Source organism: Phycodurus eques, chromosome 4 (assembly GCF_024500275.1).
Source record: "Phycodurus eques isolate BA_2022a chromosome 4, UOR_Pequ_1.1, whole genome shotgun sequence".
Lineage (NCBI taxonomy): Eukaryota > Metazoa > Chordata > Actinopteri > Syngnathiformes > Syngnathidae > Phycodurus > Phycodurus eques.
The window spans coordinates 32245567-32270880 of NC_084528.1; the positions used below are offsets into that span (position 1 = coordinate 32245567).

General features: G+C 45.2%; 1 protein-coding gene across 4 annotated transcripts in view; it reads right to left on the bottom strand.

Moving 5' to 3' along the window:
- Positions 1-2837: 2837 nt before the first annotated feature.
- The window catches only part of smg5 (SMG5 nonsense mediated mRNA decay factor), a 29635-nt gene continuing 7158 nt past the window's right edge, over positions 2838-25314 (bottom strand). For 3 of the 4 annotated variants that reach the window (XM_061675321.1, XM_061675320.1, XM_061675322.1), the window contains 18 exons: positions 25171-25260; positions 23410-23499; positions 22405-22483; positions 22202-22327; positions 18411-18479; positions 17361-17596; positions 14091-14228; positions 11641-12495; positions 10436-10605; positions 10279-10354; positions 10008-10183; positions 8466-8624; positions 7319-7378; positions 7073-7235; positions 6791-6881; positions 5737-5811; positions 5403-5538; positions 2838-5087 (listed from right to left, as the gene is read on the bottom strand). In XM_061675321.1, coding sequence (XP_061531305.1) covers positions 5004-5087; positions 5403-5538; positions 5737-5811; positions 6791-6881; positions 7073-7235; positions 7319-7378; positions 8466-8624; positions 10008-10183; positions 10279-10354; positions 10436-10605; positions 11641-12495; positions 14091-14228; positions 17361-17596; positions 18411-18479; positions 22202-22327; positions 22405-22483; positions 23410-23499; positions 25171-25260 — 2873 coding nt within the window. In that variant the 3' untranslated portion in view covers positions 2838-5003. Of the gene's footprint in view, positions 5088-5402; positions 5539-5736; positions 5812-6790; positions 6882-7072; positions 7236-7318; positions 7379-8465; positions 8625-9104; positions 9233-10007; positions 10184-10278; positions 10355-10435; positions 10606-11640; positions 12496-14090; positions 14229-17360; positions 17597-18410; positions 18480-22201; positions 22328-22404; positions 22484-23409; positions 23500-25170; positions 25261-25314 lie in introns of those variants that run through there. The other variant, XM_061675323.1, reaches the window with a different exon arrangement.

Sequence of the window (25314 nt, forward strand, 5' to 3'; positions counted from 1 at the left end):
GCCACGTGACGCCAGCAGCGGGGCGGTGGCGGCAACATTACCCACGTGCGTGCGTGCGCGCGCCTGGCGAAGACGTGTGCGTGCACGCCTTCGTGGAACTCCACGTTTGCGTCTCCTTGCGGCTGGCGACGTCACGACTACGGCGAGAGGGATGGACCGCAATGGCGCGTGGAAAGGGGTGACGTCACAGTGGCGGCGACTGATGTTACACTGGGGGAAAAAACTGCATAAATGAAAGTTTAACTGATACATCGCATTTCATATTTTGTTTATTTGTATACATACTCTCTATGTTTCTTGTTGCGTACCTTTCACTGACAATGACAACAAACCGATTGTGATTCAAATGTTTTTGTTTTAATGTATTTATTGTTGTTAATTGAGCTGGTCAATCCATGCAAAGCATCCCTGCGGGAGAAAAATCTCTCATACAGAATGACATCTGATTTCAATGTATTTGTAATCTCTCGATTTTACCGGACGGGGTGTTGCTGCATGTCAAACAATAGCGGGGGCAAAACAGCGACCGAAAGTGTGCATGGGATGGATTCTTTTCCGAGGAAGTTCTGTTGTGTCAAAGAAAGGAAACCTTTTCATCTGAGCAGACAAACGCGGCCAATCGGAAAGATTCAGTTGACCTAATTCCGTGTTTGTACGAGAGTCAAAGAATGAAACTGATCTTTCATCAACTCGGATCCTCTGCCGTTTCATTGGCGGATTCCAGGATCCACAAGTCTAGTCACTTATTTGTGACTATTCTACATAGTGACATTCGATCTGGCAAACGAGGGTCCCCGAGTGCCAGCCCCCACTTCCCAGACCACCGTTCCAGTCCGACCTCTCTGGGTTCTTTGGACGCTGCTGTCCGCCTCCAAAACTAACACCACCGGTCAGACTGAAGTGTTGACCGGCCGTGTTTGGGTCCAGAATCGCGGGACTGAAGGAGACCGTCTCCTTCCTTCGCTCCCACACGGTGAACTGCAGGTTGCCCACGTGTTTCCCAATTGGAGCTGCTCGGGCTTGTCAGGCAGCCCTTGGATACTGATCATTGCAGTCTGGTGGAAGTCCTCCACCCCAATTCTTTTTTATTCATGTTTAACACAACGTCCCAACTTCATTGGAATCGGAGTTGTGTATCGATGCCGTATAAAGTCATGGTTCGACAGGATTATGAGGACGTCGAGAGAGCTCTCACGCCGCCAGCTGTTTTGGTTGGCCGCGGTCAGCACTCGGCATGATCCCCCACTCGGTTGCGGTCTTGGGCCTGCTGCGCGTGCCGCGATTATTCCGGAACGGGGAGACAAAACATATTTCAGCGAACAATATGAAACGACAACATTTGAAACCGACGCCAAGAAAGCGAGAGAGCAACACAAACACCCTTTGGTTTGATGCAAAGTATGAAATACGTTGAAACAAAAACTCTTTGCGTTTCCTCAGCTACCGCGTGGGTGTCGAACTCAAGGCCTGGGGGCCAGCTCCGGCCCAACGCATCCTTTTAAAGCAAATCATGTGTGCAAACTTCCATTATTCTTGCTCAAATCTGTCCAAACATTTCAAATAAGGACATCTCTTGTTACCAAAACCCATTTACAGTAACTTGAACAACAGCTCAACCAACTACTATCCTTGACTTGTGAACATTTAGCCATCCATTTGTTGTGTACCGTTTGCAATAATACAGAGAAGCGACTGAGCAATTATATGGTTTTACAGTCGAAACTATAATGTGGCTCTCAACAAAAATGAGTTTAGCACTCCCGTCTTTGCAGGTTGCAGGACAGCATATTTGTCCATTTGAACGCCGGTAACTCAGCAGTTACGTCGTTCCCGGCGCCCACTTCCTGCTTCAGAGGTCAATGGAACGCAGCGACCTGACGAAATGAAGCTCCTGCCCTCATTTCAACGTAGTCGCTTGGCATCAAGACGCCACGAGATGGTGCCAAAGCACTTGAGAAAAGCAAGTCGTCAACAGGAGAGGAAATCAAACGTCACTCACACGTGAAGGGCGAAGAGGCCAGCGAGCACCCGTGTCAAACTTCTCATCAAAAAGTCGCCGTGCGCGATTTCTTCATCCCAGCCCGCGAGCTGCGCGTTGAACGCTTGCACAGTCGCTGTCCCAGCCGGCGCGTGCACACCCTGCTGCCATCTGATTGGCCGCCACGCTCGTGCGCGCCGAGAGGCCCAGAGCAGTGAGAGGACAAAAGAAAGGACTACAGAAGCACTTTTTCTTTTACGAAATGGCTGAAGAAGGGGCGCCCTGCAACAAGTCAACACAATGTTGTTACACATTCGGATCGGTTACATCGGACGGGCGACGAATGAAGCAGCTGACCTTTTCTTCCTTTTGGGGGGGGGGGGGGGGGGGTCATGATGCAAAATACTAAAATGCAGATGCAGCACAAACGGGGATTTTGACGAGCAGTGCATTTACATTAATTTTTTTCAAATAGCTGTTTTTACTCTGGCCCTTAGAAATGTTACTTATTATATCACCATTTTTAATATGGCCTTTTAGGAATTTATTTCTCTTCAAAAATATTTCTGGCCTTTAAAAATTAATTAGAAGTGTTTTCTAATTGACCTTGGGAAAGAAAGTTTGTCTATTTGTATGTATCCATTTGTTGCATATATACAGTGCACATACAGACACTGTATATATGCTATATGGCATGTCGTCATATTTGATAGAATGACCAAAAGGATACAAAATACTCTACTCCATGTTGTACTTTGGTACATCGCGCCCCCCTTACGGGAAGACCACACACAACTTTTCATTCTTCCAAATTCTCCTTTGTGTTGCAACCTGAACAAAAAAGTCCAATCCAATCATCTCAATGATCTTTGTTTTAATTGTTCAACGCACGTCCGCACACGGATGCCGCTTGTCTTGTTGTATACGACGGGACGCTCACCACGAATATGGAGACAGTCATCATGTAGACGGGAGACATTTCAAACCTTTCTTGGAGGTTACAAAACCCATATTTGACACCTTGATAAATAAACTGGCTTTCCCTTAGACATTCTTGCATTAAAAACAAAAAAAAGCATAATTAACACCATTATTGTTTGGGTACAAAAATAAAACCCAAATGAGCTTCATCACAGGGTTGCCGTTTCCTTTTTCTCAAGAGCACAGAACAAACAAAATCTGGATATCGTATGGGGCCATCCATTTCTAGACGCACCTAAAATGCACAAAAACCTTTACAACTGGTCAACTTCATTTGACCTTGCGTAAACTTGAAATCTTTATTATATTGTGAGAGAAAAGTTGTTTTTCCAACTAAAAAGAATGATCCCTATGTAAATAAAGGTGGCTCATTTTGAGAAGAATGTGGATAATTTGTCCAGGAACAAAAGTTCAATTTTTGAGGAAACATATTTTTTATCCATCCATCCATCCATTTTCTGAGCCGCTTCTCGTCACGCGGGTCGCGGGCGTGCCGGAGCCTATCCCGGCTGTCATCGGGCAGGAGGCGGGGTACGCCCTGAACTGGTTGCCAGCCGATCGCAGGGCACATACAAACAGACAACCATTCGCACTCACAGTCACACCTACGGGCAATTTAGAGTCTCCAATTTATGCATGTTTTTGGGATGTGGGAGGAAACCGGAGTGCCCGGAGAAAAGCCACGCAGGCACGGGGAGAACATGCAAACTCCACACAGGCGGGGACGGGGATTGAACCCGGGTCCTCAGAACTGTGAGGCTGACGCTCTAACCAGTCGCCACCGTGCCGCCGAAAACATTTTTAAGTAACGTTAAAAAAAAAATTTAGAGAATGAAGTTGAATTTTTTGGAGGGGAAAAGAACAATAATTGGAATTTTACAAAAAAAAGGGATGTCAGTTTGATTTCTTTCCTAGAACAATGAAATTATTTTTGGAGGAAAAACTATTTCTGGCATGCAGTACTTTTCGCACAACTGGCTGGACCATTATGGCAAAATCCACAACAGGCGTTTGATCCATGAAGATTTCCAAGGACGTCCAGTTGTCTGCCTTTCTGTGACTCTTTCGGTCTCTGTTGCAACCCGCTAACGATGCTCAAAGCTCAGTGGCCTCTTCCCTCTCCCAACATGAGGATGAGCGCCATCAGCAGGTTGCTACATTACAGACTGGAAGAGTCACAGAAAGGCATACAAGTGGACGTTGGAGATGTGCGTTCCAAAGTTCACACAAGGTCAAATGAAGTTACCTGTAAAGATGATTTACATTTATATACATTTGAGCTTCATCCTGAAATTTCAGCCCAAAGCCAAATCAGGCCGCAAACATCAAGTGAATATTGTTAAGAGGCTGGTCACAAAAAGGAACAGCACAAAAAAAAAAGGACAAGAGAGGTACACCTCTTGAACAACCCTCCAGGAGCTTTTTTTTGTTTTGTTTTTAAAATTATTTTTTTTTGTTTAATTTCCCGCTGGGCCACCACCGCAGCCTGGTGCTCATTTTTGCAGTGGGGTTGTGCTTTTCTCTCTCTCTGGATTGGAAAGATGCTCGTCACTCGCCCTCCTGCCAAAAACAACGTGAGGGAGGGAACACTAATTGACTTCAATTCATCTGCGTACGTGTGCGAGTGTGTGTGCGTCTTCTCTCTCTCCGAACATACGGAGTGCGCTCCCGGCCGGGAAGGAAGCGGCGCGCCGGCGAGCGAGCCAGTTAGTTTGCCGTCGCGGCACTCTGGCCCGCCGAACCGCCGCGAGGGGGCGGAGCCTGGCGTCACCCGCTTTGGAAGAAGGCGTTTGCCCTTTCGTGTTCCTCTTATTGTCTTTCAACTCCCTTAATAAGCTTCAACTCTTTTCATCTGTCCGACTTCATGTTGACTTTTTTGGGGGGAGACGCAGATACACACAGAGCAAAAAGAGTGGAGGGGGTAGAGAGAGAGAGAGAGAGAGAGAGAGAGAGAGAGCGAGATAGAGAGACAGAGAAAGAGAGCGAGAGAGGGAGCGAGTGTTGCGATCGATCCGACATTGGCGGCGTTTTCCGTTTTCCGCTCTCAGCCGATCTCCTTCCACTGCCGGTAGAAGTCGGCGATGTTCTTCAGCTCCACGCCCGCCGAGATCGCCGCCTGGACGGCAGACTGAAGGACGCAAAGACACAGAAAATAAATACATAAATAAAATAAATCAAAAACAACAACAACAACATACATTTTGTAGAAAATACAAACAAAAAGTTATATTTGAAGATTTTTGTTTTGGGGGGAAAAAACTTGTTGTTTTTTTTCCCTAAAGGTTGGATATTACGGAAGAAAAATTGAGAAAAAAGTTTTACAATAAAAAAAAATAAAAATTGGTACTGAGCAGCTCTTCAAGTTCTGACCCGAGATGCGGCCAGCCCTGCGACAAATCAAATGCTGGAAGTTTGTGTTCTGTTTTTTTGGGTGGCGCCCGACCTGCATGGCCGGCGAGCGGCCGCACAGCTCGTCCACTCGATGTCCGGTGAGAAGGGTCACCATGCCGGCCGCGTCGTCGTCGTTGCTCTGGGAGACGCTGAGCTGGCGGCAGCTGTCCACCATCTTGTACAGATGCCTACGAGACGCGCACTCGCTGCTCAGTCTTCATTACGAAAGGAAACTTTTTCTTTGGGTGAGTAGTCTCATTATATTTGAGTTTTATTATGCAATGCTTCACTCATTGTATGACAGTTAAGAATGCTTAAACGTTACCTGGAACAATGACTGCAAATGTGGCAAAAATGTTTTTATAAAATAAAGAAATAAGACGTACCAGGCGTCGAGGTCTTGACGTTTTAGCTTATCTCTTTCAAAACTTCGGCCCGACTCCTTCTGGCAGCGGATGTACCTGCAACATAAGTAATTAGAACACGAAGTCGCAGTTTGGGCAAAGTCGCTTTTTGGATTTTGTAAAAGTTACAAGCCGTGGAATTTGCCCAAATGGTCAAAACCTCTCCTTTAATTTTTGGGCACAGGTCCTTGAGACAATTTGGTGCATCCTGTTGTGACAGTTTTGTGCCGATACTGGTGTCGAGGGTTCTTCGAACTTTCCAGGAGTTTGTACTCAGCGAGTTTTGGATTTTGGCAGCTGGGGCCTCATGTACAAAAGGTGCGTACCCACAAAAACGTGGCGTCGGTTCTTTTTCACGACAAAGGTCAGATGCACCAAGAGTGACATGACCGTGGAAAAGTGCGGTGCCTCCCGCCAACTGCACGGCTGGCGTACGCACGTTTCTGCAGCTTTTGGTGCTTTGGCGACACTTAGAGGTGATGCTGGCAAACTGTTCTCATAAATCTGCACACCAGAGACACATGAATAATTAGCACTGATGAACAATTCATGCCCGGCAACATTGGATTTCAACAATGCAATTGAGGCAAGGCTTGAGAATTCATTTCTTAACCAGTGTATTTAACCACTGTAGTTTTAGGAGGAAATCCCCGCAAGTCTTTGTACATGAGGCCCCTGGTGTTTTGGACCCTTAAAATTCAAACCTTGTCTGGCACGTTGGGGGCAGTCGAAAAACGGCAAAGCATTTGTCGGAAGCTGGCGAGCCCAAGTCAACATAGAGTGTACCCCTGCTATTTGTGGGGGATAACTCACGCTTTGAAAAAATATATTATATATATATATATATATGCTCTTTATATTTTTTAAAAACAATTTTTTAAATAAGTGGAGATAAATTAAATATCCCCACTTATAGTGGGGGTTGTTATCCCCACTTAAAATAAAAAAAGAAAAAAAGATTTTTTTATTTTTTTAATTGAACAAGAAAAAATAAAACACTGGAAATATTGACGTGACAAACAAACAACTAACAAACCTGTTGCCTTTCCGAAACTCAGACTCAAGGAAGCGGATGCCGTCACGCGCGCCGGCGTTTTCCTTCTTCAGTCGGTCCAGCCCGTCGATCACTGTGAGACACAAAGACCACGTGACCTAAAGACGATCTAAATATTAGCTAATGCAGTGATTTCCAATCACTGTGTCGTGTCGCAGGAAATGATCCAATTTCACACAATTGGTCCCAAGATGGACAAAAAAAAAAATAACTGTCCCCATGTCAAATATGCGCCTGGGGAAACCCCGGCCAATCACGTCAGACCTGTTCTCGGGATGATGACGATGAAGCAGCCGCTGCCCGCCAGATGTCGGACGATGCTCAAGTGCTGGCAGAGGGCGGCGGCGTCGGGCACTAGGTAAGGCGACATGGACGACGACTGCGCCTTGGGGTGCCGAAGGCTGCCCTCCAGCTGCGACACCTCCAACTGCCACAGCACAGGGGCGCCAGTCAGCTGCTAGAGCGACGTTAAAAAAAAACCAACGGCAAATTGTCACACGGTCGTCAAACCTGCAGTCGAAGCTGAGCCATGTCCCGCATCAGCCGATTGCGCCGGGCCTCCTCTTCAGCCTGCATCCACACAAAGCAAAAGCGCTCTTAAAAGGACATCGGTTGTCAAGTTAACCTTCAGGCCTTGGTGAATTTTACTCATCTATTGACTAGACTTTACGCCGATCTGATCGGTGTTATCGGTATCGGCCGATCATTAGCATTTTATCGGCTTTCATGTCATAAGTCGCCGATCCGATCAATGACGTCATCGATCGGCTCCGCACAAGACATTTAACTCCGCGTCTACGTCGCGTATGAATCCAAAAAAGCTAGTTAATTTTTAGCCTTATCACGTGTCATGTTGCGCAGTACAATAAAGTTTTTTTCAATATTGTCGGTGAAAAAACACGTCGTCGGTGTGGGACTATTTTGCGGTGTCTCAGACAAACGCGTAGTTTATTTGCAGTCTGTAAAGAGTAAAAGACTAATGTTTAGCTTGATTTTCTACAACTACAGTACCTTAGTTTAAAACAAAACTGCAATGAATTCTGCATACCCATAAATCCTTTTGCGGACGACATTGCCAGGACTTGTCAGTCTGAGGTACAGTGCAAATGGTTAACAAAAGACTTGCGCCTTTCTAAAGTGCAGTTTCGCATATTGGCATTGAACTGCCTATAAGAAACCTATACATATATATCGTAATAGAATACATAATTGGTTGCCACTTCATGGATTTCATTAATTGTGGGGGTTTTCTGGAACGTAAGCCAAAAGTGGATAAATGGTGTCATCCGGTCGAAAATCTTAAAAACTAAAATCGCCAAGCGTTAAGTCTAGAATGAAACTAATTATACCCAAATTTTACGATATAAACAATAACAAAAAATATGCAGTTTCAATTGACCGAACGTAGCCACGATAGAGTCCAAAAGGTACGATGTGATGCAATCCGATTATTATTGCCATATTTAAAGAGCTGAAGTCGTAAATGACAAAACGATACAAAAATCCCCATCCTGTGGGACTTTCCTTCCATTGGCATTAACACAGCTAAAACGGTTGGAAAAAAGGAAGTAAGGCGGACACAAACGGCCAGTTCAAAGCCCACAGTGTTAAACATAACACTTCCCTTCAAGTACCACGCCCATATTTGGTCTCTCACCATTCGGAACTGGGCCTTGGCCTGCTGCAGCAGGTCGTCTGGTTGCGACTGGCTGACACTGGTGAAGATGCCCGCCTCCGGGTTGAAGTGCAGCACGTTGCCGTGGAGACTGGTGAGGAAGTGGCCAAAACTGCGAATGCAACACACGCGTACCACGCACTGGAGGAGCAAAAGAAAAAAAGAAAGGGAGCAGACTTTTATGAAACATGTTGGTTTGTGTGGGAGATGTTTGAATCCATCTTTGTCCACAAGCGCTTCACTATTAGACATTGCACATTTTTTTCCCCTCAATGGTCTACTCACAAAACCCCGCTTGTAACAACTTTGAGATTTTAGCAAATCTATTAAACAAAAACTAAGAAATCACATGTACATACATTGCCTATGGAATGTATTCACAGCACTTGACTTTCTCCACAATTTGTTGTTCAGCCTGATTCACAATGGATTAAAATGATTTTTTCTCCCAAAGTTCGGCATACAACAACCCATAATGACAACATGAAAAAAAGCATTCACAGCCAAGTTGAAAATGGAGCTCAGGTGCTGATCCTGTTCCCACGGCTCAACCTTGCGATGTTTCTACAGCTAAACTGGATTGAATCCAGTTGATTGGACATGAATTGGAAAGGCACACACCTGTCTTTACAAGGTCCCACAGGTGACAGTACATGTCAGACCAGGACTTGTGTGGAGACCACAGAGACAGGGTTTGTCTGGAGGCAGATGTAGGAAAGGGTACGGACAATTTCTGATGCTCTGAAGGTCTGCGGACAGATGTGAAAATGTCTGCCCGCTCAAGCTGATGGAGCTTGACAGGTGCAGCAAAAAAAAAAAAAACGAAAGGGCCAAGCTGGCAAAAGATCGGTGTGCCAAGCTTGCGGCATCATATACAAGAAGCGTTGAGGCTGCCATTGCTGCCAAACAAAGTATGGCGCAAAGGATGTGAAGACTGGATGTACAGGCTGTTTCAGAGACTGTGGAAGAAAAACTAAAAATAAATTGTAATGCAAACGTTTCCAAAAAGATTTGTTTTCATGTCGTCTTTGTCGAATTTTGAGTCAAAACAAAACAAAAAAGGTGTTCCCTTTTGGAATAAGGTTGTAACATATCAAAATGTGGAAAAAGTCCAGCGCTGCGACTACTTCCCAGAGGCACTGTAGCAAAACGACGCAGGTGTTGGGCGGCAATACAGTGGCGCCCTAAAATACGAGTAACCCGACTAATGCGTTTTTGGAGATACGAGCCAACATTGTTCCTCGCTTTTTTTTTTTGGGGGGGGGGGTTATTTGTTTTGACTTGCGAGCAAAAATGTGAGATTCGAGCCCTGGATAGTGACCTCAACTTGACAAGTCGCAGTTTGGCAGATAGTGACGAATTGTTCAAAAAGAGCCGCTTACTGTCAAACTAAACATAAAACAAAGAATTACACGTTTTCCAAACAGCCACATAACTAATAATAATCAAGTCCATTTAGCCAAATGCTAACAACAAGGCACAATGCCATAGATGTGCGCGTATGACTGTATCATGCGCCTGTACCTCCTGCAGCGGGCTGAGGGAGGCGCCGCGCCGGGTAAAGTCGAGGCGGCGGTGAGGGACGCAGAGGGCGGGCAGGTGCCTCAGCGCCACGTCCTCGGGCAGCAGCAGCGTCTGGACCAGCGCGGGACGTTCGCACTCGCCCAGCAGCTCCGTCACCTCCGGGTTCAAGTCCGCCTCTGCCGAGCACACCCACCGGATGCAGAATTTAGGACGGTGCTGCCTCTGCCTCAATTTGGGCCGGGAAGACATGTTGCGGCGGGCGCAGACTCACCGGCTTCAAGCATCTTGTTTCCATCTGGCAGCAGGTTGAGGAGCACAGACAAGCGGTTCCAGAGGCTCTGGGAACTCTGCAGAGAGATCACAGACGCGTGGGTGTGGATTTGCGGACGGCTCGGGAGGGGGAAACGCCACTCCAGCGCCACGCTTACCTGCGCACACATGAGGATGATGTCGGTGTTAGTCCTGAGCCAATCAATGAACACCTTCACCACCTGGATCAAGCCCTGATTGGTCAGGATCTCCAGCCTCTCCAGGAGCGTCTTCTCGCTGTGCACCGACGGGGCGCTGAGCTGGCTTCCCTCCGAGTCCGAGTCCAAGTCTGCAGCAGCAATATAATTCTAAATTTCCATTATGAGATTAACATAGAGTACAGTTTCAGTTCAGGTCAGTGGGAGCCATGCAGAAGTACCCTGGCACCGATTGTTTACCCAACGAAACGGTCTATAAAACATCGCCATCCGTCCATTTTCTGCCTTGCCAGCAAATTGCCGCATCACAGATGTAACACTAGTGACATTTATTCGCCTGCCACTGCCAGACAGAATTCGAAAAAGGAGGACGTAGTGTCCGATCACACGGCTGCGAGGGTTCATTCATTCAGATGATCAGATGCACGCCAAAGCCAGTATCTGGGACTGCAATAATTGCTTTCAACGCAAAGCGCTATGTGGCGGTAAGTCTCAGATGTTAAATTTCTCTGCTTGGAGAAAGATCTGTGAAAGAGAGACTCGGCTGGCCATTTTGACTTTGAGGCAGACACGTGCGCCACGGTGCTGCACCAATCTCTGCTCGGCTCCACTCAGAAGATTGTGGGGAACGGCCTTCCCGCCGCCGCAGACATCTTCACCGGCAGATGCAGATAAGGGCCCCCCGCTCTGCATCATTAAATACCCAACCCACCCCGCACACCCACTCATCCATCCCGCTCCCTTCGGCCAGGAGGCTGCGGAGGATCCGGAGCAGGCCCTTCAGGCAGAGGAACAGCTTCTTTCCGGAAGCTATTAGACCGTTTGTTTCCGGAAGCGGTTAGACTGTTCAATTCGAAGAGTGCTCTGTAGCAGGGATTTTGCTTTGACTTTTTTGTAATAAAATATTTTGAGTAATTTGAATAATCGTTTAATTTTTACTTACAGCAGTGATTTCCAACAACTACGCCATGAGAGATAATCAGGTGTGAAATCATACTATTTCACAAGTAGGGTTTACTTCCTACAAATAATTGTATCTTTATTCATCTATGAATGACAGCGACGTATAGTGACGGGCAGAAAAATTACACGTTCTTCAATTTGGGACTTACTGTAATCTCGAAAAAGCGCTGACTAAAGTTGTCATCAAAAAAAGAGGATGTTACCATTTTCATTGGTCCCATTGGGGGCGCTCTGATTCATATCGCAGGGTGATTGAGCGGCAGCGGCAGGGGTCTCCCGGGAAGATGCAGCGGCGGAGTCGTCAGCGGGTGGGGGCCTCGCGGAGGGCGAGGAGGAGGCTTGAGGCCTGAGCAGCACGTTGCTGAATGTGGGCGCCAGGCGAAAGCAGCGTTTCGCCTGAAAGAGCTGCGTGGACATGGCCTGGAGGTTGCTGCTGATGCTGGCGTCGCTAGCCCCCAGAGGCCCGTTGGCGGCGGGGGGCGTTTGGTCGCCTTCCTCCTTGGCGTCCTCATCTTCACCGTCCCGCCGCTCGCGGATCGGAGTCTGTCGGTGCTCGCAGTTTTCCGCCTCGTCCATGTCCTCCAGGTCCGAGCGGGACTCCTGGCTGTTCATATCAGAGTCCGTCTCCACGTCGAAAGCCGTGCCGCCCTCCTCTTCCTCCTCCTCGGAGCCGCTCCCCCAGCAGGCCTCCTTCATCTCCTTCCGGAGGGCGGCCAGATTCGGTGGCGCGGCGGGTGGGGGGCAACCGGGAGAAGCGGGGCGATCTCTCGCCGCGGGGGCCACGTCCTCCTCCTCGCCTTCATCATCTTCGCTCTCAAAGCCCTCGCTCAGGTCACTCTCGTCCTCACCGCCGCGGTCTTTGCGGCGTCTGCGCAGGCGTGACAGGCGGGCGTACTTCCTCTGCTGCTTCTGTTTGTCTTCGCCCGACTTATGCTCTTCCTTGACGCAGCTCTTCACGATGGCGTGCTCCTCCTCCTCCTCTTCCTCCTCTCGCTCCAGGGAGCCGTTCTGCAGAGGTCGCTCGCCTGGGCCGTCCGTGTCCTTCACGCCCACGTCATCTACATGAGACGAAAGACGACGGCTGGATGAGTTTCGTGACATTGGAAGCATCACAGGACAATATTTCTGCATCTTTAGCTATGATTTCTTCCACCATGTGTGAAAAGCACAAGAGGCTATGTTGTACACTGGCACCTTGAGTGTAATTGTTGCTTGGTTGAAAATTTGACTTACAAATGAGTTTCAGGCACCCTGCCACTAGATGGCAGCAGTGACCTTCACAAGATTCGGCCACCATCAGTTGACGTTTGTTATCTCGCAGTGAAAGTACAGGTTCTGCCTCGACCTGACTACAGGAGGTTTTTACACCCGATAATGGCCCGATTTGCTATCGCGGGCTATTTTGTGCCCGACAAAGCATGTCAACATAACATGAGTGGCCAGTATTGGTCAACAACAGATATGCAAATAGTGCAGCGTGGCGAGACGACTACAGTGAGTGCACGAGTAATGTATCATTGGCCCCACAAAAATGTGACAACGAACTCAAGTCAAAACATTGCCAGCATGTTGTCATGGAATTGGAGGTCAGGTGTTTAAGAAGTTGATGGCAAGAGGGAAGAAGCTGCTGGGAAGTCTGCTAGTTCTAGTTTGCATTGATCGGTAGCGCCGACCTGAGGGAAGGAGCCGGAAGAGCCGGTGACCGGGATGCGGAGGGTCCGAGAGGATCTTGCACGCTCTTGTCTTAGTTCTGGCAGCGTGCAAGTCCTCAAGGGTGGGCAGGGGGGTACCGACAATACATTTATGCCAGATAAAGCCCAGTGATCATAAAAGACGGGATACAGTGGTATCATACTAAATGTTGCATAGTATTTACCAGTGGCTGACCAAGTTACGGGAAGATTTTATGGCAGCAGTCTGACAAAGTGCAATCGTTAAAGACCAAATTTGTCTTGTAGGCTGACTGAGGCATTCAGTTGTGTTTTGTGCTCGCATCACAGTTTTTTTGTGCAGTCTAACAAATGCCTTTTTTCAACCAATGGGTTTCAAGAAAGTGAGGAGAAGAAGCCCATGTTGTCCATTGAACGAAAGCCTGAAATTATAGGAAAAACATGAGCGAGGTGTGTGTTGTCGACTTGGCGAAGCAGTACGACCATAGTACTTGTATGATATGAACTATACTGAAGGGGAAAGCGTGAATAAAGACTAGAAAAGTTAAAATAACCTTTAAGCTACTGTCAGTCCGTGAAAAGCTGGAGAAGCTGCTGAAAGGTAGGAAAGCCTGGCAAAAAGGAAGAAAGTAGTAGTGAGGAAAGTTCCGTGAACATGAAGTGGGAATAAATGTAGCAATTAACACAGGCATGAATCCACACACCAATTGAGAAGGGTGATTTGTGGTAATGAAGTGCTGCCTCCAGAAGTGGAAAAGACTCTCCATCCTGCATCTTTGTTGGGGCTTGCGTGTGTTTTGCAGTCGCTTTTTGACATTCGGGGCTCAACGGACTTTATTGCGGGGCGACGCGTGGCCTTATTCCCTTTAAGTTGTCATGATACACGGATACTTCGGACGGATCGGTACTGCTCCGCTCATGTCATGTCGGCGCCCGTAACGTATACTGCCCCAAAGACGTTCCTGGCGGATGCAAACTCTCACCTGTGGCGTCCGTGTTGAGCGGCGGCACCTGGCTCTCCGCCTCCTCCAGTTCAGCCTGCAGCCGGATGTTCACGTGGTTCACCAGATGCGAGAAGAGCGCCAGCGTAAAAGCGATGGACGCGCTGTACTGCTTTGAGCCTAACAACACAAACACAAATATGCATTTAAAGTCAATACACATTTAATTGCCATTTTTCAGAATCATCTTTATTTGCAAAGTATGTCCAAAAAACACAAGGAATTTGTCTCCGGTAGTTGGAGCCGCTCGAGTACGACAACAGTCAATTGACACGGAACACTTTGGAGACAGAAAGACATTGACAAAAAAAAAACAGTCACTGAGCAGTAAAGGGTTGCTAGTTATCTGGTAATGCTGGTAAAAAAAACTTTTGGGGGGGAAAGTTGTGCAAAAAGATCACAGCTCATCTTTCGTGCTGTGTGTTTTGACTCTATACTTTCTGTCACGCGCTCGCATGTGGGAAAGGAGAGCCGTCAGCCACAGCTCGTGCCCAGAAACTCACATGTGGACGTCACACCGCACCCCAACCCACCAGGCAACTTACAAAAATGTTTTGTTTTTTTGTTTTTTTAATGGTAACCCAGCGTTATTTATTTATTTTAAAAAATAAGACATTTGCAAACATCTGCTTCTACTTTGGAAAACAACGATCAACATTTCTGCCAATTTTCTGACGGATGATACACACCAAACAGGAACAGAATCATCAATTTATGTTTGTGCATTTTGTGCATGGTCAATTTGAAATAATGTCCTGTTTTGAATAAAGGGATGGAAATAAATAAATAAAAGATTCATTGATTCATTGAAAAAAATTAGGCCTGCATGATGACGTTTTTTTTCTACCGATAACGATAAGTTGCTGCTTCTCCAAGCCGATATCGATAACTGATCATTTTTTAAATGGTTGCTATCAAGGGCCTTCAACAATTTCCAGACCGAGGACCCCCAAACTGATGGGAAGCTGGAGCGATGACCCCCTACTTATGTATATTGTATATAACTATTTTATATTACACTGGTGATATAACAGAATGTATTTTTATTCATATAAAACAATTAAAATAAAGCATTTTACTAATCTATTATATATGTACTAAACATAACGTAAGAATAAAACAATGTTTTTTTATTATTGCTTTGTTACTGTGCAATCAATACTACAGTATTGACAACTTTTTCTCAAAGTTGAACAACACAGGTTCCAATATTCATGTCTTTTATTATTTTTAAACAATATAAGAATGGGGTATCATTCATGTAAATGTTGATTTCAAGACATTTTAATTTGTGGCTGGCGAAGAGTGGCCGAGGGAGTGTTGGTGCTGATCGAGCACGTCAGCAGTTGCGCGTAGTATTAATGGATTGGCGCTCGCACATTTCCCTGCCGAATGCGGGAGGGCCGTCGTGCGTTTTGTAGGAGTGTACCGATCCGATCTTTGAGATGGGATAGCGGTCTGACGTCAGCAAAAATAAATAAAATAAATTTAAAAAGAGTATCGGCTCGGACTGGATCAAAAATCTCTATCTTTACCACTCTTATAAAAGCAGTCCATTCCATGCGCCGCTCCAGCACTTCTATCCGGCAGCGCCCGGACAGCACGCAGAGCCCATGTGATCACAACAGCTTGCTAAGCCGCTAACATATTAGCAAGACGCAAGAGTGACTGTCGCTTGCTTGAGGTCATTGACACTCCAGCTGGAGTTCACTGTAAAACTAAACTCACATAAGAAAAGAATTAGTTTCTGTCTTCGTTTTTGTTCATGAAAATCACAAGCTCAACACTAACACACAATGAACGAAAGCCACCACCGACGAACGAAGGAAAATTGAACCCGTGACACTTCTCTCTCTCTCTCTCAAAATATTGAATATTGGAACACAAATGCTGTACAAACACACACAAACAGGCAATATAACAATACTCTCTGGCATATATTCTTCAAACTCTGTGAAAAAAGAGTTCTAATGATATTCGATCATGACTTCGACTCTCTTTGTTACTGCAAGTGTGCATCTCATTGAGTGCATCACACTGCCCCTCAGAGGCCAAGCCGTGCACAGCAGGAGCAGCGATTGTCAAAAAAGAAACCTCAGTTGCATCAAGAAATTCAAGTGTATTGCCACACACGTGGACAAAGTTCCCACCATATACTCACAGTAAAAACAAAACAAAACAAACGAACAAAAAAACAAGTGAAATGTTATTTTGCACTTTAAAACTCCAATTTGTATTTATTGAAATGATTTTTCCTGGTTTTAAAATTTGTTTTTAATCTATTCAAATGTAGAATATATAAGTTAGAAAAGAAGTTCAGCAGTGGTTATGTTACAATTTAAATTTTTGTTATTGGTTTTCCAGGATTTCCTAATAACACATTTTATTCAACTGTAGTACATTCATATTTACTTACTTTATATAACCCGTTGGTTAATAATGACAGTTTTTCCTCATACCTACTGTTGCCGATTATTGTTCTCTGAGTAATACATACCATTTAATCGAGCTGTTTTTTAACATTCCATACCACAAAATAAGACAAGTATGTATGATTATTACGAACATTGAATCGATATCCGTGTTGGCCAAAATTCAAGGCTGCAATATCAGTATGGGATCGGATGTGAAGAAGTTGGATCGGGACATCCCGAGTGTTTTGATGTTAATTCTATTTGATCTAATTCATTGTCCAGTGAGCCAAAGTTGTCAAGGAAGATGCACAGGAGCGGCATTTGCAGGGGTTAGCTGTTGTTACCTTAGCTGTTAGCGCACCGCGACAACCGACCTAGCCGCCCCCGCTGCTCCTCAGTCGGCTTGAGATGCTTAAGCGAGTCCGCTGCTTGGTAGGCTGCCGGGTCGTAGTTACGAACTCAAAGTCGCAGGATGGTTGTAATTTCAGCAAGTGCGGGTGATCATAAGATAATTTACGGAATTTTGGTCATAAAATCCATGACTGTAAGGAGCCAATGCAAAAGGCGGGCGAGTGACGGCCAGTGCGCAGCCGGATGATATCGGAATGATAGGCTTGTTATCAGTCCAGTTTTTATTCATTTATTTATTTTAATCGGCCCGAAGAGTGTGATGTCATTTTCCCCCCAATATCGGTCCGATAGTTACCGTGCATCCCTAGAAAAAAAAATAATCGACACATTGATTATTGAAATAATCGTTAGTTGGAGGCCTACGATCCATCCATCTATCTATCTATCTATCTATCTATCTATCCATCTATGATTTCACTGGTCCTACCTCCTCTCTTTAGGCTGTGCACCACCATGAGGCACGTCACCACCATCTTGAACACGAGCGTGTCTGGCAGCACGGCACAGGAGCCGTCGGCGGCGTGCTGCTGCTGCTCGTCATCCTCCTCGCTGAGGGAGTGGCGAACGGCGGCATTGTGGCCGTGCGGCGGCAAGTAGAAGAGCACCAGGTTGAAGTCCTCCAGCACCGACTGGCACAGCGAGGTCAACTCTGACTCCATCAGGCTGGAGGCACATAATGAAAAGGGCCACAATGGGAAAACTTTCATTTACGAAACGGACTCTGTTTGCTCACAGAGAACCATAATAGCATCACAATGGATTACAGTGGTTCGTCGTTTGCTATAGCACCGATTCTTGAACAGTGTTTTATGGGTTTTTACAGTCCGAAAGAGACGTGCACCTTCAGTGGGGTGCCACGTGGTGCCACAACATGCCGGGCAGCGCTGAGCTCCACTGGAAGATCCGGCCACCCACATCATTTTACGTGGCCCGCAAAAGCAAATCAAAATTGCTCATTGTGTTCTGGTGTAATAGCATTGAGATATGTGCAAGCATTTTTTCGTTACCAATCCCCCTTTGAAAAACATGTTTTTATAGGCTTCTGATTTCAAAACTGGCTATTCATCAATGTGTTGTGTATACTGCATGTCATTACAGTATTGGAGGTAATCTTTCATTTCTATGGCTTCACGGTTGTAGCGGCCCTCCGAGGGAAGTCATCGCTACGATGTGGCCTGTGACAAAAATGACTTTGACAGCCCTGGCTTAGAGGTTTCAGGCTGAGTCGGGGGCATTTTGAAAGCCTCCTGCAGAGATGTCTCGGTGTCTAATTTTTTCTATTTGAGTGCTTGCGGTGTCACGTCAGCCGCCGTCTGCTCTTTTTACGGCATTCCGTGGTCCCGCCCCCTCAGCGCATACACAATGTATGGGGAAGTCGACTTTCGGATGCATGTGAACACAACCGACCAAGCGACGGCGCGTGACTCGAGGTACCACTTCGATACCACCAATTTGACACACAAAAGACAAGTCTCACCTGTTCTTGGGCTGCAGCAGACTCGTCAGGTACATGAAGCTCACCAGGAGACGCTTGATGTCTCTGTATCTGCAAGAAACGAAAATGATGAGCACAAAAAGAAAAGATTAAGAGTTTATATCTCACATTTGATTTCACACAGACCGACAGGCTTTTGTAGCGTTGAAGGCAGCACAGAGGCCAGATACAGATGTTAACCATAACGTTAACTAGGGTTCCGTTCCATTGAGTTTTAAGAGCGCCGGTCACGTTCAATCTTGAAGTCATTAGAAGCTTGTTAGTCCCGTGGGTGCCACTTAACACTTGGGGTCCCCTATACATTTGGATATTAGCTCCTTCGTTAATGCTCAATAAAGACCTACATTATGACAAAGTATATGAAAATGTTTCCGTGTTTTACATGCGAGATGTGGAAAATCTTAATTGCTTGTATACAAACACAGTGGTATCTTGAATTTAGGTCTGCGGCTATTGAATATTTTAGTGTTCGACTATCCTACCAAAAATGTTTGAGCAATCGAGTATTTGAAATATTTTGATTTTTTTAAATTTAATGTATTTTTTTTATTTTTGTTTGGTTCAAGAGCAATTATGAACAAAAAATTTCACTTAATAATTAGCGACCAATTGGTTTTCTTTTTTAGATAACTTTTTCCCCCTTCAATTCACATTGAGCAGCAAACTATTTTCTTGTCTCAACATTTTCAGTGAGGCAATTTCATACAAATAAAATAAATAAAACTAATACATTTCCGTTTAAACTTAGAATTTCTTGTAAGTATAAAAGACATAAGGCATTCATTAAAAAAGGGGTAAACAGCCTTAATGTTGTGCACCTTCACTTGAGCAGCTAGCATTTTAGCATTTGATATAATCAGTATAGGTTCATGGCTGTTCATGAGCTTACAGACCGGCTGACTAAACTCAATTGAAAGCACGCACCTCGAGAGGGAGCACAAATATATACAAGTGACACAATGGCATAACACGAACCAATACTTTAATAGTAATGCGTCGCTTGGAACGACGTGAAACAATCTCAGTTGTTGGCCGACGACGGCTGCAGGAGTCACGGAACGCCACGGCGCACGCAAAGCCGAGCTTACGGCAAACTTGACGTGCCAAATGGAAAAAGGTGCGCCACTTCTAAAGCACGCTTCTCCACAGGTTCCCAACGGACAAACTTAAGGAACGTCATTAGGTACGTAACGGACGGCAAATTGGCGAGGAGCTGAAAATGGCCACAGAAAAAGGCAGTAAACACAGCGGTGTGACAAATGAGCACAATACAAAATAGTGTACTCACGTTGGTTCAAAGACGCACACGACCACAGCAGTGCTGTGCAAATCCAAATATGGCAGCGTAATAAGTCAATTGCAGTCACTGCTCCGTAGGAGATATGAGCCATTCGGCGTTCACCTTTCTGCTCAGTCTGAAACGCACTTTTGCCATTTCATTTATCTCCTATGACGTCGTCACATCGTCATCTTTGTTGTGTTGAACGCGGTTTGCAAACTATAATTGTGCATTTTTGCTCCTTAAACCAAATGAGTACGCCTAGCATTGATGATGTGAGCACGTTGTCGTCGTGCATTTGCGCTGCTCTTTCCTGCCATTAACAGGCAGCTACTGTATATACAAATCGTGTCAAAGTGAGAGGGCTGGCAGTTAATGAGTTATATAAGCATATCCCAGAGGGGGAAAATAATTTTATTGTCCTCAAAGTCCTCGAAATACTCGAGTATTTGTTGCAGCCGTACTTGACTTACGAGTTTAATTTTGGTCGGTGGCCAAGCTTGTACCGGTCCGATCACAAGATGGAGCAATGTGTCGAAATGACTTGTTCATGTGAATGTGTACTGAGAATGTGTCTCTCTCTCTAGAGAGAGAGAGAGAGAGAGAGAGAGAGAGAGAGAGAGAGAGAGAGAGAGAGAGAGAGAGAGAGAGAGAGAGAGAGAGAGAGAGAGAGAGAGAGAGAGAGAGAGAGAGAGAGAGAATGTGTACTGTATACTGAGTATCCAAATATATATTGTCAGGTCATGTATTCTAATCAGTCAGGTAAAAGCAACATAACAGCATTAATGGGTGCTAACTTACTGTAATTAAATGACTTTGTTGTAATTCAATTACTTCAGAGCATGATTCGACAAAACACCGGTAGAAGTGTTAGTGCAAGCACTAGCTTGCTAGGCTACATTACGTTTTGTTGCCTGCTCGCGAGCCGTATCGTCTTAAAACTACGTTAACATACCTCAAGCAAGGCTTCAATTAAAGTCCTCTCCCGAGCACCCGTGACCACCAGCGCACGTGTTCCCCCATTTTGTACTTATCATACACGCGACACGATCGATTATTGTCGTAGTCGCCATGGTAATGAGTGTATCCGGTCACACAGAAAAAAACGACCAACCAGACGCCAGCTGCTGTCACTCACTAAGCCACACCCCTTAAAAGGCACTCATTCGACACACGGATACTAAAATACTAATTAGACTTCATAAAACCAGCATATTTCTTTCCATTCTTTCTTGTTCATCTACAACTCTTCTTGTATATTCCAAACAGAAAATATTTTATTTTTTTATATTATTGTTTTATGTTTGATCTTATGTACAGCAATTTGTTTCAGCTGTGCTTGTTTTTTTAAAGTGCTCTATAAATAATGTTTTTATACAATACAGTGCTATTTTTCTTGATTAAAAACAAAAGTTTGAGGGGAAACCGGGAAAGATAAATGGCATTTCATTTCACTTAAATGGGGAAAATTGATTTGATGTACGAGTAAATAGCGTTACGAGCCTGATCACGAAACAAATTAAACACGGATATCAAGGCAAGCCTGCATTATTTTATCACAGCCTGACATTACTCTCATTTGATCAGTTTTTCCCCTATGTGAAGAAACGTGGACATGGCGCCACAAAATCAAATTTTTTTGTGGTGACTTTATACATGCATGAAACTCAGTTCCTCTAATAATGATTGTAATTCTTAGTGGTCGGGACTCGCACCCTAAAACCCCAATCGTTATATGTATTGACACTAAGAAATGAATCACAATCTAATCGTTACTTCTTGTACTATTCCGAAATAATAGTCCAACAAATGAAAAATCCAATGTGATTATTTGAAAACTACTATTGAACCGGTAAGCGAGTATCCTGGCACGTTTCAGTTGCCTTGTCTCTGTACAGACCCGTTTTTGTTATGTTTAAAATGGCTGATGGTACTTTAACCAGGATCCCTCACTCTTGCTAGGTTGCAGGTAGAACCCTGGGTCTGTTTTACACTCGTTGGTGCCATAAAACCTCACGGACCGGACTACTCGCCTGCCGACTGGCTAGCCTCTGTAGCTGTCTTCCATTCAATCTACCGTTGAGGTGCTTCCATGTTATCTGTGCAGCTCATTGGAGAGTTAGGCTAAACGCAAGCCTCCTTCAGTGGAGAGCTCGTGTTTTTCTGGGTTATTTTTTAAAAAACCTTTGTGGACATCTACAAAACGAGAATGAGAGATGGAGAAGCTAGAAGGCGTACATGCCCAGAAGCGATGCGCACTAAGTCAAAATGGCAGCGGACGTAAAACAACGGACGGGGCAGCATTGCAGCAGTATTTTATTCTTTGACTTATGATTCGAATGCAAAAACCCTGATTCTGGATTTGTTTTTTTTAATGGGGATGCCCGAGAGAATCCGAATCCCCACTGATTTGTTCGTAGCTCTAGTAATTGAATAATAATAATATTATTTTGCTGCAGCGGAAATAACCGTGCCATATTGCGAGCGTCCTCACCTCTGTCGAGACGGTGACAGCTTCTTCATCTCCTGCTTCGTCACCTGCTGGTACATCTTGGCCGCTTTGTCAAAGAGGCGCTTCAGGTTGCCGTAGGCGCCCTCGAAGGGGCTCTCCGATTGGATACTTCGGAGGCGGGGAAAGGGAAAAAAAGAGCTTTCTATAAAAGGCACATAGGGGAGACGAGGGCGAGCGCCACTCACCAGCGAAGGTAATAGTAAGTTGCTTCCACGTTGTAGAACTTGCCTCCGGCCAGCGTCCCCAGTTGGTTGAAAGGCATTCCTGCAGTAGGAAAGTGTTTAACCCTTACGAGGGGTACACATATACCAGACATGCAAACATCAAAGGCATGAAAAAGGGGACAAAACAAAACCCAAAAAATGCAGGGGGGCGCCTGGGGGGGGATCCTCCGAGCCCCCGCAGATGTTTTGGATTTTAACATAAATTAAGCAATCTGGAAGAGTCTAAAGAGTACAATAAGGCCAAAAAAAAAAAAAAAAAAAAAAAAACATCAGAATGTTCATGCAGAATTCTTTTGTGCATGTTCCATGATTAAAGGGGGCAAGTCTATTCAACAGAACCAACGACTTTGGAAGAACTTGAAGGGCGAATACGAGAAGTTATGTCTTCCATCCCACAAGAGTTCCTTGTGAAATCGGTTCATGCGGTTGAGAAACTGGTGGCTAATGCTGGCGCCGTATCCAATTTGAAATAAGACTCCATGCGATACACTTTCTTCTCATGTTCATTTCTTGTAAGAATTGTCGTTCTAAAATACATCACAAGTACTTCAAAATAGGGAGTTACTTTTCAATCGCCCGGTGTAATACACGCACGCACACTTTTGGATACCTACAATATGCTGCATACGATTAGTTTACAAATTATGTCATTACTACTTTACATGGACCATCTGATTTCAAATGTGGCGGTTTAGAACAGGTGGGTTTCATCAACACTCCTTTCTTACTGGTGTGCGTGCGACAATGTCCCGCACGCTGGATAAATGCAGATTTTCTTTTGTATTTACACACATGCTAAATTTCAGTCCTACACACTTTGATAAATGAGGGCGCCGAAGATGCGAGAGCACACACTAACCCATTTTTTCCTTGTCATGTGTGCGTTCTCTCACATTTTTTAAAATTGGTTGAGATAGGAAAAATCTGAAATCTGAAACGGCGGACGCCTTATGACAGCGCACTCACCCATGTGCGGCATGACGGATAGCGCCTGGTGGTAGAACCTCTCGGCCAGATGCTCGGCCTCCACACCGGCGAGCTCGTTCTGGTAGCGCGCTAGAGAGGAGCGGTCACATATTAACACTCATTATTTTGTCACAGATGAATAAAGATACTTCATACAATCATGGGAAAACGATTAGACCGCCCTTGTTTCTTCAGTTTATTGTTCTCTTTTTTTTTTTTTTTTTTTTTTTATAGTAACCAAAATCACTGGGAATACTGTTAGGCTTAAGCATGTCAAAATAGGACATCAATTGTGTTGCAATCAGATATATTTTGTTGTGTTCGTTGTATTCTTCAGATAATATACTTTAGCGGTCGCAGATGTTCAAATGAACGAGAAAAGGAAGAAACAAGGTTGGTATCATTTTTTTCCCGTGACTGTACATGACACTGGCAAGTGAAACTGACACAAAAAGAAGCATTAGAGAGAAATGACAAGAGCCGCGGCAAAACAAAGCGATGGCATAGCTCCTCGATGCACACAACATTGTGGAGCGACCACGTCAGTCTACGTAGTTTAAGACGTCTCCTCGACATAACGTAAGATCATTACTAACTGGAAATGGAACTTAGTGACAACACATGGTGAGGACTCCATATTCTTATTTATCCGAAAGATTGTTTATGTGCTGCTGTTTTGCTTAGCAAAGGGGTTCAAACGACTACCCGTTTTGTACCGCCTGTATTTCCTCAAAAAAAGGAGCCCCACTTTTTGACGAAATGCAAAAATACTTGTCTGTCGTGCTGTGTATTGTTAAGAACCTCACAATTCGGTTCAATTTCAATTTTTTAGGTTGTGACTTGATTTGATATTGATTTAAATGCTTTGATATCAATTCAGTGAGATAGATATATTGTACACCTATGCAGTATGTCACCTCACATTTTTAAGAAATAAAACATCTGAGAATAAAAATTTGGACAATAAAAACGTATGTGCATACGGAGTTGAAAAGCAAAATTCTGTATAAACAAAAAAGTGCATGTAAACATAAATAGGGCTACTAGTGTTTCTTTCTTCTTGGAAATTGGGACGAAACTAAAAATTGTGCCTGGCAGTTTCAAACGTTTCCTCTCTTTTCTCGCTTTTCCCTGAGTTCTGGCTTCAATGGGAGTCCAAAATGAGCCTAAACGTACTTAAAAGTGGAAGGCGGTGGCTGCACACTGCTGCTGCTTGCGTTGGTTGACAGTTAGTTGTGTTTTGGTTGAGTGCAGCCTTCGTCCATATGCGAATCACACGCAAAGCGCCCCCCACTGAATCGATTCAGAGGATTTGCTGAATCAATATTGATTTTGGGGGGGATAATACTGCCATGCATGAATTCATCCATATTTCTGCCCACCCCTACTTGTATGGTGGTTATTTGGGCTGGTGGTTAGCATATCTGCCTCACAGTCTAGAAGTCGCTGGTTTGAATCTCTGCCCAGGCCCTCTTGTGACTGCCGGTTTCCCCACATTTTTCTTTTCCTCCCTCCCCTTTCTGTGGCTCAGTCGCTAGAGCGGATCGTCGACTGACAGAAGAGTCGGCTGCTCGATTCCCGGCTCAGACTGTCCGCTGTTCATGCTAGCTGATGTAACGGCGAGCAACCAGTCCACGGTGAAGCCCGCCTCTCGCCCCAAGTCGGCGGGGATCGGCGCCAGCTCAACCGCCACCCTAATTAGGATAAGCGCTAAAGGAAAACGGATGGATGAACGGAGGCGGTTATTGTCAGGGTACCAACCGAGATCTCCGAGGTAGACCAGGCAGCGGTGACAGGCCATCTGCGCCCACTCCATTTCCTTGGGGGAGGCCGACACCGCCTTCTTCCGGCCTGCGGGGGACATGGAAAACCTCTATTTAGCTAGCAGAAAAGAAACACCTGCAT